At 58.2% G+C, this 13321-nt stretch overlaps 1 protein-coding gene across 3 annotated transcripts in view; it reads left to right on the top strand.

Moving 5' to 3' along the window:
* The first annotated feature begins 3824 nt into the window (after positions 1-3824).
* MARK4 (microtubule affinity regulating kinase 4) overlaps positions 3825-13321 on the top strand; it is a 31367-nt gene continuing 21870 nt past the window's right edge. Inside the window, exons 1-7 of one of the 3 annotated variants that reach the window (XM_036346009.1) lie at positions 3825-4102; positions 8774-8974; positions 10881-10934; positions 11024-11072; positions 11799-11864; positions 11945-12015; positions 13125-13181. In XM_036346009.1, the coding sequence (XP_036201902.1) occupies positions 4052-4102; positions 8774-8974; positions 10881-10934; positions 11024-11072; positions 11799-11864; positions 11945-12015; positions 13125-13181 (549 nt within the window). In that variant the 5' untranslated portion in view covers positions 3825-4051. The remainder of the gene's footprint in view (positions 4103-8773; positions 8975-10880; positions 10935-11023; positions 11073-11798; positions 11865-11944; positions 12016-13124; positions 13182-13321) is intronic. The other 2 variants (XM_036346008.1, XM_036346007.1) reach the window with 2 other exon arrangements.

Here is a 13321-nt window from a genome sequence, read left to right as displayed (position 1 = left end):
TATCTGTCTGCCCTTTTAGGCCAGGCTGCGGTTTGGCCCCCACCCTCCCCCCGGCCCGGCCGGAATCGGACCCCCGCCCCCTGCCTGCTCTTCACGCCTCCCAAGGTGACAACACTATCCTGGGCGCCTGGGGAGACACCCCCTGCTGGATGTGGGCCCAAAGCTCGCTCTGGGTTTCCTGCTGTGGGGAGAAGACAAGGAGGAAGGTTCTGCCCGGCCCAGATGCCAAGATTGGAGGCCTAAATGTTGGCACTGGCATAGCTTTGGAAACGGGACTGTTCTCCTGAAAGCCCTTGTCCCCAGGTTCTGCAAAGCACTTCTGTTGTCCTGCACTACCCTCCCCCCCAAACCAGGGGCATGGCTCTGATTGGTCGATTTCTTTCTTTTTTTAAAATATGTTTTATTGATTTTTTTTTTTTTTTTTTTAGAGAGAGAGGAAGGGAGAGGGAGTGAGAGACCGAAACATCAACAATGGGAGAGAATCATTGATTGGCTGCCTTCTGCATGCTCCCCAGCGGGAATCAAGCCTGCAACCCGGGCATGTGCCCTTGACCGGAATCGAACCCGGAACCCTTCAGTCCACAGGCCGACGCTCTATCCACTGAGCCAAACCAGCGAGGGTGGTTGATTTCTTCATTGCGCCTTCCGAGGTCGAGGTGGGAACCAATCAGACTCCTCTGTCTCCCCTGTAGATTCTCTGACTCTCCTACTCGAATGTAAATCCAAAGCAGATAGATGGTCTGGTGTTCGTCTCTATGCCCCTCACCGTGTGCCCGGCACAGAATAGGTGCTCAGTACATATTTGTTAACCGAACGTACAGATGGGAATAAGTCAGAGTGGAAGCTGAGGATGGAGGTGGCAGGTGCAGTGGGGGCTGGGGATGAGTTGGGTGTTGCGTGAGGGTAGATGCAGGATTAGGGGTACTTTTAAGGCTGGGTTTTAGGCTTAGGTGGCCTTTTGTTGGGCTGGGCTGGGTGAGCACTGGCCCAGGCAAAATTGGGGTTGGGGTCAGCATTATGGTCCGGAGCTGGGCTCAGGGTCTCCGCTCCTCTCCAGCCCCAGCCCCAGGCTCCGTGGACAGCGGCTGGGAGAAGCAGGCCAGGCATTCAGATTCCAAAGTCTGCAGGCTTCTGTCCAACTGGGTTTGCCAGACAGTGGGCGTTGGGGTAGGAGCTTTTTTTTTTTTAATTCTTTGTCCTGTATTATCTGTATCTTTTCCATATTGAGTATGGGATGTGTGTGTGTGTGTGTGTGTGTGTGTATATATATATATATATATATATATATATATATATATATATATTAGAGGAAAGGAGAGGGGGAGAGAGATAGAAACATCAGTGATGAGAGAGAATCATTGATCGGCTGCCTCTGGCATGCCCCCTACTGGGGGTTGAGCCCATAACCCCGACACGTGCCCTGATCGGGAATCAAACCTTGACCTCCTGGTTCATAGGGCGATGCTCAATTACTGAGCCATGCCTGCGGAGGGAGGCCCAGGCTGGGACTAAATGTCCTGTTAGGGGCTGTGATCCCTGTGAGGCCTCCCTCTCACTTTTTCGGATTTAATTTTTATTGATATAATTCACATGCCATAAAATTCAACTTCTGAAGTGTACAATTCAGTGGTTTTTAGTATATCCTCAAAGTTATGACAACTATCACCACAATCTAATTCCAGATACATTTTTTCCCCCTTCTCTCTTCCAATCTCTCTAACAATCAATGGGAAAATATCCTCGGGTGAGGAGCCAGGGTGGGACTTACATGTGTAGGAAGGAAGGTGATCTTCTGCCCCCGTGTGGTGCGTGGAAGAACTGCAGCTCTGTGCCAGGTTTGGGAAGGGATTAGGGGTGACTCAGCTCCCCCAACCCATTCCCAAGTCCCCACTCCTCACTGAGCAGAGCCCTTGTGATCTCAAATCTTCTAAACAACCCTGAACTCTTCCCTCTCCGCCTCCCACCATCCCCGAGACTCCTTGGGCCCCATTTGCTGAATAATAATAGTAATGTCGCCCACTTACGAAGGTCTATTCGGTTCCCACGGGAAGCACTTTACTTTTATAGGCTCATTAATTTACTGCAGACGGAGGCTGCAATATTGTTATTCGAGGACAGTAACCATAGTGGTTAAGAGCCCAAGTTCTGGAGTTTGGAGGCGCTTGGGTTCAAGTCCCAGCCCTGCAGCTGACCAGCTGTGTGATGAGCATCTGATTTCTCTCCTTGGGGCCTTCGTTTCCTCATCTGTAAATGGGGTTCATAATGACGGTTCGACCTCATGGGGTGCAGAAAGGATAAAGCCCTCAGAGTCTGCCACAGAGGAAGCCTCTGTGAGTCTATGCAGCTGATAGTATCCACCAGGGATAGGCTGGCAAATGTTTAACAAGCAGCTCTTAGGGGTGGTGGTAGGGAGTCTCAACTTGTAGCATTTGCCAATTTCCATGGTGTAAATGTTCCCACCATGGCTGATTTCCAGGTGCCATAACTGAAAGTGTTTATTTGTTGGTGGGGACGAGATGCTCAGTAGTTCATTATATAGCGCTTTCACTATGCAGATGTAATGACCTCAGGATCACAGATGATAGCAAAATGATTAGGGTGTGACGAATATTTATTACCTTTGTTTTAAATATAACGTATTTAATTGTAGGTTTGCACAATTTGATTTTTAATGATGACTACTTAACAACCAGTTCCAAAATTCCTGAGACCTTAACAATCGGCTGGCTTGAGCCAGCTCCATCATATCGCGGTTATCTTCACACCCATTCTTTGAAAAGGAAAACTGAGGTTCAAGAAGAAGGTTAGATAAGGACAGGGCAGGGACTCCAACCAAGGGCCGTGCGATTGTGGGGCCAGGACTGTGGCTGCCCCTCTTTCTTTCCTCCCATTCTGGTCTAGAGGTCATGGCTGGTCCTCACAGCACCCGGTGCCCTCAGTGCAGCCCTGGCCTCCGTGGTTTCAGCTCGTCCTTCAGCAGAGCGTCTGAGCTTGCGGTTCCCCTGCTCCTGCCTCAGCCCCGCCAGGAGGGCAGCACGCGGACCCTCCCTCCCGCCCGCTCTATAGACGGGAAACCGAGGCTGAAAAGGCAAATGCCTGCCCTTGAAGGGCAGAGAGAGTCCCCGGGCCCCGGCTGGAGCGCAGAGGGGAGGACACTGCCCCGCAGCCTGGGGCCCGGAGTTCTCCGGGAGGTGGGAGCGCACTCCCCGCAGTGGCTCCGCCCAGGACTTCACCTCCCCCCGCCCCGGCGGCCCCAGGTCCCCGAGAGCTTCGCGGGGCCCGGGACCCATGGCGGGAGGGGGAGGCGGACGGTGCCATCTGCCCGGCTCCTGCCTCTGGGGGCTCCTGCCTCTCCTCTGTCTCTCCATTCGCGTCTCTGCGCATCTCTTTGTCTCCTGTCTCTCCCTGCCCCCGGGGGTGGGTCAGTCTTTGTGCCTCTCCGCGTCTCGCTTTGTGCCTCTCTTTCCCTACGAGGCTCCCTCTTTCTTCCTCTTTTTGTCTCTTTCTGCGTCTCCCCGAGTCTTCCTCCGCGTCCCTGGCGCCCAGCCCTGGCGCTTCTCTCCCCTTCTCTTCCGGTGAGTCGCTCCTCGCCTGTGAGAACACGCTCCCCGCCGACGCGCTCAGACCTGCCTCCGCCCCCGGAGCCCGGGCCCGCCCCGACCTGCGCCTTTAAGGGCCGGCGGCGGGGGCGGGGCCTCGGCGGCCACGCCCCGCCCCCTCCCCCTGACGTCCCTTCCTCCCGGCCCCTCCGCCGCCTCCCTCCGCCGCCGCCGCCCGGCCCGGCTCCGCGCCCCCTCCCCGGCCCCCGCCCGCCCGCCGCCCGCCCGCCGCCCCGATGGCGCCCGGGGCCCCCTCCGCGCGGGGCCTCTAGGACCCTCGGCGTCCGCCGCCCCCCGCCCGGCCCCCTCTCCGCGGCGTGCACCCCGGTGTTCGCGGCGCCCAGCTTCTGAGCTCGCGCCCTCCGGCCGGCGGGGGGGGAGGGGAAGAGGGGACCCCGGCGCCCCTGCCCCCCCCAACCCGGCCGCCCGGTCCCCCGGGACCCGGAGGAAACATGTCTTCGCGGACGGCGCTGGCCCCGGGCAGCGATCGGAACTCGGACACGGTGAGTAGGGCCGGCCCCGGGGGGCGCCCGGCGGGTCTGGCCGCCGGCCCCGCGCCCGCTGCGCCCCGAGCCCCAGAGCCCCCCACCCCCCTCCTTCCGAGCCCGGCGCGCCCGCCGCACTTGCGGGACTTTGGACCCTCCCCCGCTCCCCGGCCCTGCCGACCCCCGGGGCGCCCCGCTCCCGGGACCCCGTCCCTCTGCGGACCGGACCGCTTCCGCCGGGTCTCCCCCCTCCGGGCGCCCCCTCCCCTGCGGCGGGAGCCCCTCCCTTCCCGGCGCGTCCGGAGCCCCTTCCCCTCCGGGCCGCCCTCCTCCGACCCCCGACGCCCCTCCCGGATCTGCAGGCTCCTGACCCCGGGCCCAGCCCTGCCCGGTCCTGTCGCAGGAAGGCCGGCCCGGTCCTGCCTCTGGCTCCGGCCTTTCCGGCCGGATCTGCGTCCCGGGCTCCCCAGGAGCCCCCCTCCTCTCCGTCCCTGCCCTCCGCCTTTCCTGCTCCTGTGGGCACCCCTCGCAGGAAGCCGGTTCCCACCTTTCCTGGGCCCAGGGCCCTTCCCCGCTCGTTCAAGGTCTCCCCACGCCCAGGCCGGGGCCCATCTTCCAGGCAGCCCTGCCCTGGGTTCCCAGCACCCCGGGCCCCCGAGCTCCGGACCCTCTGGCCTCTTCCTCTCGCTGGAAGCCTTGGCCTCCAACTTCCAGGCCCCCAGCCCAGCCCGGGGTTTCCAGGCCTCACCCTCCCTATGCCAACTGCTCCCAGCCCCTGGGTCCCCCAACCCCTGGGTCCCCCCTTCTTCCAGGCCCTTCCTGCAGGGCACCATCTCTTCCCCAGATCTCCAGGCCTCCAACCCTCTCCTGCCTCAGGGCCTCTTCCTGGCAGGAAAACCCTCTCCCCAGCTTTGGCGGTCTCCCCCAGCTCGCACGGCCTGACCCCGGGTCCTCCTTCCAGAAGACTCCTGGGCTCCAAGCCTCTGGCCTTGCCTGGCTCCCAGCTCCCTTGTCTTGTCTTCTGGAAGCGTTCTCCTCGTTTCTAGGCCCCTGACCCCCACAGGCCCAGCCTTTTTCCCTCTGGGCTCCCCTTGCCCAGGACTTGGAGACCCCAGACCTTTCCAAAGGCTGCTCCTACAGAACCCCTTCTTTGACTTCCAGGAGCTTCCTCAACGCAGGCCCCTGGCCCAGGGCCCCTCGGCCCCTCCCTGCCACCGCCCCATGGCCTGCACCCTTCCCATCATCCCCAGGCCCCCTGTCCCTAGACCACAGCCCAGAGCCATCCCAGAGAGACCCCCCACTCCCCACTCCCCTGGCTTCTGATCGCTCTCCGTGCTTCTGAAGACCCCCCACCAACCAATGCCAGACTCTCCCAGCTGGGGTTTTTGTCCCTTTCCTCCCAGCCTTCTGACAGGTCCTTCCCCCCCCTCCCCCCAGCCCCTCTCATTCCTGATCCACACCAGAGAGGTTTTCTCTGCTCCTTCACCTTGCAGGACCCTCCCTCACAGAGATCACCGTCACCCCTGCCACCCATTATACCATAGGCCAGACTCTGATTTGGAGTCTCCAATGAGGTACCCCTAGCCCCCCCGCACCCCACCCCCAGTCACTACAAAAAGTGCCAGGGGGCCCACAGGCCTGGCTGGGTTCAAGTGCTGGCCCTGCCTGCTGGTGTGCCTGTGTCCTCAGGCTCCTGGCTCTCCCTTTCGGAGACTCAGTTGCCTGCCCTGGGAAGTGGGGGTGATCCCTTGAGTCAGAGGATTACTTGGGCTGATCCGGGTAGAGCCCAGCACACAGGACGCGCTCCGCACGTGCTCACACTATTGTGACTGTGGGGATGAGTCAGATGGCCGTGGATTCTCAACCCAGCGCTGTCATCGTGGTTCCTGAGCCTACAGATCCACTCCCTGCTCAGAGCCTCAGTTTCTGTTATTTACATATTTTTAAATTTTTATTCATTGATTTTAAAGAGAAACATCTATTTGTTGTTCCACTTATTTTTGCATTCATGAATGCACCCCGACCGGGGATCGAACCTACAACCCTGGCATATCCGGACAACACTCTAACCAACTGAACTTACTACCTGGCAAGGGCTAAGCCTTAGTTACTTTTATTTTTTATAAATATATTTTTATTGATTTTAGAGAGGAAGGGAGAGGGAAAGAGATAGAAACATCAACGATGAGAGAGAATCAATGGTCGGCTGCCTCCTGCACGCCCCCTACTGGGAATCTAGCCCACAACCCGGGCATGTACCCTTGATCGGTATTGAACCCAGGACCCTTCCGTCCTCAGGCTGACGCTCTATCCACTGAGCCAAACCGGCTAGGGCAAGCCTTAGTTTCTTTATCTCTATATGGGGTTGATGATAGCACCTCCCTGCTAGAGATGTTTTAAGGAGCCAAGGAGATTATGTGAGTAAAACAGACCGGGCCAAGCACATAGCTGCTGTTATTAATTATTAGTATTACTTTGATTATTCAGATAAGCATGGGTTCAAATCTAGTTTCTATCCCTCCCTAACTGTGTGACCGCAGGCAAGTGACCTCACCTCTCCGAACCTCAGTTTAGTCATCTGTAAAATGGGGCTCATCTGAGTACTTCCTCGTTTCATTGTTGAGATCTGTGCCTAGTGGGGATTTGGGGAGATCTAGTCCCCTTCTCCTCTTCCGTTCTCTAGTGTGTAAGGCCTTCGTGTCAGTCCCGGCCAGGGTCACGTCTCTCCCTCTGGAATCTGGGGTTGCAGTGCCCTCTCCTGCCACATGTTTACCATGTTGATAGCTATGTGGGGTCATGCTACTCCACCCCAAGTCTCAGGCCCTCCACCCCCCCAGCCTCTCTAGAGGTTCCCTAGCAACAGGCCCCGGTGTTGGGGCGCCAGCCGGCGGGAGGGAGCTGGGCCAGCTGGTGGTGCCAGCCAGTTTTAGCTCCCGCCCCCGGCCCCTGGGGGCTTTGTCACCCACTGCCCCAGCTGCCCCTTGCAGGGGTCCCTCAGCTACACTGCCTTCAGTGGGGTGCCAGCCCACACCCAGTTGGCTCCCCTGGTGCCACCTGATGGGGATTCTTCTCCAAGCTGTTATCTCGGTGGGGATCAGGGGCCTTATCAGCCGGGATCTCCACTTTCCTTCCTGCCCTGCCTCCCCCCAGAGGAGGCCGGGGTGGTGAGCAGCCCAGTGGGATGTGGGAAAGAGCTCAGCACCCAGGAGTCTGCAGGCCCAGGTTTCAATCCCAGGTGCTCTGCTCCACCTGCCCTGTGACCTTGGGCAGGGCACTGACCCTGTCTCAGCCTTGGGGTCCCTTTCTGCAGAATGCTGGTCCTAATTGGACCCACATTGGAGGCCAGGGCTTTGGCGGGGTGGTTCTTTCTGCCCCATGTGGGGAACATTCGATTTCTGCTTCTGTGTGACCTTGACAAGGCCCCGTCTCTCCCCAAGCCTCAGTTTCTCCTCTGGAATAAGAGGGTGCAGGTGCCGCCCTCCGGGCTCTGGGAATTAAATGTAGATGAGGTGTGTGTTGGCCCAGGACTTGGCCCCTAGGAAAAGCTGCTTAATAATAATAGTGTGGCCGTGTGAGACATGGTTTTGGTGATGGGGAAGAACATCACCTCTGGGGGAGCTGTCTGGGCTCGGATCCAGGCTCTGGGCCTCAGTTTCCCCCCCTGTAAAATGGGGGTGATGATGCACTAATGGCCAGCATTCATTAAATACTGGGTCATCGTCACTGCTAAGTGGCCTGGCAGATGTCCTTCAAAGAGCAGCCCTGGGCCCTCGTCTCTTCGCTTTTCAGCTGTCCTCTCTTCCTCAGCTTTCTGAGCAGGGCACAGGGTCCGAGCCGAGCCGGCCTGGCTGGGGCCTGTGGCTGCCTCTGTCGCCTGCACCCTGGGCCCCAGCCCTGAAAGGGAGGCACTGTCCCTGGGGCTCACAATCAGGACAGGGCAGCCTGGGCACACAGGTGACCTGCAGGGGAGAGAGACAGGACGGCAGGAACAGAGTGTCGGGGACAGATAGGAGCGATGGCGGGGGAGGCAGCGGTCAGGGCTCGAAGGGAGCCACAGTGTTGGGGGAGGGGGGGCGGGGAGGGAGGGAACAGGAATATTTTTAAGGAATGTAACACTAGGGCTCGAACGATGTCCAGGCAGAATGAAAGACACTTGGTGACCGTGTTTGGCCTTGAATTTGAGATCAGAAGAAATTGTTAGGGGAACTAAACTGGGAACAAAATACAGTATTGACACTTGGGTTTGGAATCGAATTTGGGGGCTGGCATGGCGACAGGGATTGAGAAAACAGAATGTTGGAGGCAGTGAGGGTCGGGGTGGAGTGTTGAGACCAGGTTGAGGTCAGCGTTGATTGGGGTTGAGGGCTGCAGCATTTGGAATAAAATAGTGTAGAGCTGGTGGAGGTCCCGGTAGCAAGGGAAGTTGTGGGTAGGCTGACGACAGGGAGGGCTGAAGAAGAGGCCTGGTGTCTGGGAACCTGGATGCTGCAGAGTTGGCGGGTGCCCAGCGCCTTTGTTCTTGGAGGTGTCCTTTTGTAGAGAGAGATGGGAGACCCAAAGGCATCTTGCTTCTCCCGGCCTGGGCTCGGGAAGCGGCCGTGGCTGGAGTTAACCACCCCAGCGCTGGTTCCGCTGAAGGCGGATTGGACGGGCACTGCCCGCGGCTCACGCTCCGTCTCCCCCACCCAGCATGGCACCTTGGGCAGTAGCCGCTCCTCGGACAAGGGGCCGTCCTGGTCCAGCCGATCCCTGGGTGCCCGCTGCCGGAACTCCATCGCCTCCTGCCCCGAGGAGCAGCCCCACGTGGGCAACTATCGCCTGCTGAGGACCATCGGGAAGGGCAACTTTGCCAAAGTCAAGCTGGCCCGGCACATCCTCACCGGCCGGGAGGTGAGTGAGGGGACGGGCGCGGCTGGGCCCGAGGCCTGCAGCGCCTGCGCTTGGTGGGCGGTGGGGCGCGGTGGGCTTGGCCCGCGTCTTCCTCTGTGACCTCAGGTGAGTCTCTGCCTCTCCTCAGGACAGATCAGAACATCTCAGATTTTCCCAGAGCAGCCCAAGTAGGAGAAGAGAACCCTTTCAGGCATCCCTGAGATGGTCAGCAATCGCAGATCACAGGCAGAGCTGTGTGTGGTGTTTCTAATAATTTGTGTGGCCTTTGTGTCTGAGCCTGGGCACCTCCCTGTTTTAACAGTGGACTTGGACTCCAGCAGATCTTCCAGTGATCTTGAGAACACAAGGTTCATTGGAGTTCTCAAGTACACACTCTCCCTTCCTCCCCCTACGCCCTGCGTGTGGCAACACTATTGCAGAAAGGGCCCAGGCAGACGGGGAGCCTAGATATGAGGCCTCCAACTCACACTCAACAGGAGAGAAGGTGGTGGGTGGGTTCATGACTCCTCCGCACCGCCTTCCATTTTAAGCAAACGACGGGCGTGATTTCTCCCGCCTCGGACGAACCCTCTCCTGCCCTTTCGCTGTCTATGCTGCACACATGAAAGACACCAGGCCCCAGTGCTTTGATGGGCAAATTGTACCAAACGTGCCCATTGTATGCCGGTCCTTCCGGAGACGAAAGAAGGAGGTTCCACGGCCAACGGGTGTTCAGTGCGAGTTCAGCAGCCATCGCAAAAGCAGCTGAGAAGTCGATGTCAGCCTCACATGTGAACAGAGGTCCAGCAGGCAGAAAGCCGTGTGAGGGCAAAGCTGGGTTGAGCCGGGAATGCACAGTTCTTTGCAGATTCACAATTTATTCATGTATTGCGCCACATCCACAGACTCAAGGAGAGAAACCATATGATCGCCTCAGTATCGGCATACAAAACGTTTGACAAATTAGAAGCCCACTCGTGAGAACATGAGGACAGCCAGGGACCCTCTCCCCCACAAAGAACAGGCCGTTCCCTCGTGTGGATCTTGATCGTGATTCCAGGGGTTTCAGAGAGGACCGGCACCCAAGGGAACAGGGCCTCCCACGGGAAGACTCGTAATCCAGGGGGCCTGGGGTGGCCCCAAAACCGTTTGTAAAAGCTATAGACTTAAAGCTGGATTAAGACTTACAGGGCCCTCACTATGGCAAAGCTTACGGCGCTCTATCCCAGGTGAAAATCAAAATAAAATCTCAGCTACAAGATAAATATAAGGAGAATTCAATAGCAGTCTGATCCCCCCCACGTGATGACCACCTCAGAGTTCTTTTAAAACCATAAATGTGCACATGTAGTTTTAAGTGTTTAAGAGGTAGACTCTGTCAGGCTACAGAAGTTCAGATCCCAGCCTGCAAACTTCCTCGCCGCATAGCCTTGGCCAGGTAACTGAGCGGCTCTGTGCCTCAGTTTCCCCGTTTGTAAAGTGGGGGTCATTCTAGCACTCCTCTCACGGGGGTTCTGTGAGGATTAGAAGAGTTATCATTTGTAACGCACGTGTGACTGGTCGGTAAGGTTAGCTTCAGTTATTGTTTATTGTCCCCCAGTTTGTGCATTTAAAACAAAGATGGGGGGATGAATGTTCTGAGATGCCCTCACAAAGGTCCCCCTTAAGGTCTCGGTCACACACTCACACAGGCCCCTGGAGCAGCCCCATCCAGGCCTCAATGCAGAATAGGGACTATTTCCCTATAAAAGTAAGGGTAGCACTGGACACGGTGGGAATAGCACGTGCAAAGGTCCTGAGACCCAGCTCCCTATCCACTAGGAATGGCTCAGGCTGAGGTTTTTCTGTGAGAGGGGGTAAAGGAAGGCCATCCCAGGTAATCTTGAATTGGGGTACCTTGACCTTCCCCCGCTTCTTTCACCTCCAGGTTGCCATCAAAATCATCGACAAAACCCAGCTGAACCCCAGCAGCCTGCAGAAGGTGAGGCCAGGGAGAGGGAGCAGCGTGGGGGTAGGATTGGGAAGAGGGTCCTCAAGACCACCCACCCTCCTCTTTCCCCTTTCTTCCAGCTGTTCCGAGAAGTTCGTATCATGAAGGGCCTAAACCACCCCAACATCGGTGAGGAGGGCAGGGCGGGGGCTCAGAGGCTGCCAGCAGGGCACCAGGGCACGGGGAGAGCTGAGGCGCTGCGGGACTGGCAGTTACGGTCGTTAGAAAGGCCTGTTTCCTCACAGCGCTGTCCCTGCTCACGGGCTCCGTGGCCTTGGCCACGTCACTTACCCTCTCGGAGCATCAGTTTCCTCCTCGGCAGGGGGCGTGAGTGGGGCCTTCTCAAGGTCGCTGTGAGGATTGGATAAGACTGTGCATGCGAAACACTCCGCTCAGCGTTAAGCTGTGGGAGCCGGTCTGATTGTTGCCATCAGTAGCAACCATGGTCATTGTCATTGTCATTAGGCAAGGGAGAGAGAGAGGGCTCGTTACCGAGAGAAGCGGGATTTGGCCTGGCCTGGATGTGCCGCGCCACTTACTGATCCTTTGTTTTTTCACTCGGTAAATATTGACCGGGTGGCCACTGTGTGCCCGATGCTGGGGATCCAGCGGTGGAGAAAACAGGCACAAATCCCTGGCTGCGTGGAGCTGAGCTGACATTCTTGTGAGAGAGAATATATAAGAGGTGTAACATGGGGCCGAGGAGAGGAAAGTCTTGCCGTCAGTAGGGAGCCACTGAGTGTTCTTGAGTGAGGGTGTCATGGCTCAGCCATCCACACAGTTACGAGTGTGGTGGGTGGCGGGGTCTCTTCCTGCATAACCTGCCCCCTCCCCCCTTCTCCCCCACCATTGCAGTGAAACTCTTCGAAGTGATCGAGACCGAGAAGACGCTGTACCTGGTGATGGAATATGCAAGTGCTGGTGAGGCCCCTCCCCGCCCTACCCTGCTCCCTGCTCCCCCTCCACACCCCACCCTCACCCCCTTGGCCTCTGCCCTGCAGGAGAAGTATTCGACTACCTCGTGTCACACGGCCGCATGAAGGAGAAGGAAGCTCGAGCCAAGTTCCGACAGGTTGGGGTTACGGCTGTGGGTGGGGCTGGGTGGGGTCCCTGGGGACGAGAGTCTGATTGCTGGGCGTGGATCTGGATTGTCCAATGATGGCGGGGGAGGGGGGTGGGGGTGAAGGTAGAGAGTTGGGTGTCCATGGGTGTGCAGATGCCCAGGTGTGAAGATATCCAGACGTAGCTGTGCAGGTGCCCAGTTCAGTGGGTGAGAGATTCAGGCAGGACGGTGCCAGGTGTGCAGGTGTCAGGAATGTGGGTGCGAGGGTGGGCCCAGGGTGTGGAAGTGTGGCTAAAGGGACCTGGAGGTGCCAGGGTGCCGAGGTGTGAGTGGAGGAGTGTGGATTTGAAGACGTGCGAGAACTAGGTATGTGGGCGCCCAGGTTTGTAGGTGTGTCGATGTGCGGGGAAAAGTGTGCATGCAGCCTGAGCGTATGGGTGAGGGGGGCCAGGTGCGGGTATATAGGTTGGTGAACAAGAGTGTATGGTGTAAGGATGTCCAGGTGGATAAGAAGGTGTTGCTCTCCAGGTATGTGGCAATGGGGTGTAAGTAAGAGGGCATGCAGGTGTGAGGATGTCAGGGTGCTGGGAAAAGACACGCAGGTGTGAGGGTGCCCAAGTGTGTGGGTAAGAGAAAATACAGATGTGAGGGTGCCCGGCAGCCAAGTGTAGGTTTGATGGGTACAGGGATCTGAGGGCGGGTGTCAGCCCCTGACTGTCCAGCAGTCCTGACACAGCTGCCTGGGACGTGGGGGGCTTCAGCCCTGGTGTGTGGGGCCACGGGTCCACCTGCAGGTGTGCCCCTTCCTCATGCATCTGTCCAGACGTGAAAGTCAGGCGGGGCTAGTCCCCGTGTGCTGCTCCGATGTCGCTGCCGGGAGGGTGTCCTGATATCTGCGGGTGAGGGCTGGGTGCCCGAGGGGAGGTGTGTGTCTGCAGGTCCCACAGCGTTTCCCGCTGTGACTGAGTCGGGGCGATGGGATATGCAAGTGCTGCATCGGCCTGGGCCTTGGGGAGGTCTGGGGTCCAGAGCCTCGGTGTGAGTGGGCTCACAGGGTCCCTGTGGGAAGCTGGGGGGCTTGGGGCCTCAGGTAACTGACCTTCCCTCCTCTCCCCCAGATTGTATCGGCTGTGCACTACTGTCACCAGAAAAACATTGTCCACAGGGACCTGAAGGTGAGCCCTCCTCCCCACCACCAGCTCCCAGCTCCCAGCTCCCAGCTCAGCCCACCTCCGGTCCCCCGGCTTCACCTGTACCCTCTTCCACAGCCCACCTTTTCTCCACAGGCTCCTCCCTCAGCACCCAGGGCCCCTGG

Source organism: Myotis myotis, unplaced genomic scaffold, assembly GCF_014108235.1.
Source record: "Myotis myotis isolate mMyoMyo1 unplaced genomic scaffold, mMyoMyo1.p scaffold_m19_p_19, whole genome shotgun sequence".
Taxonomy (NCBI): Eukaryota; Metazoa; Chordata; class Mammalia; order Chiroptera; family Vespertilionidae; genus Myotis; species Myotis myotis.
This window is presented reverse-complemented; position numbering and strand designations above follow the sequence as displayed.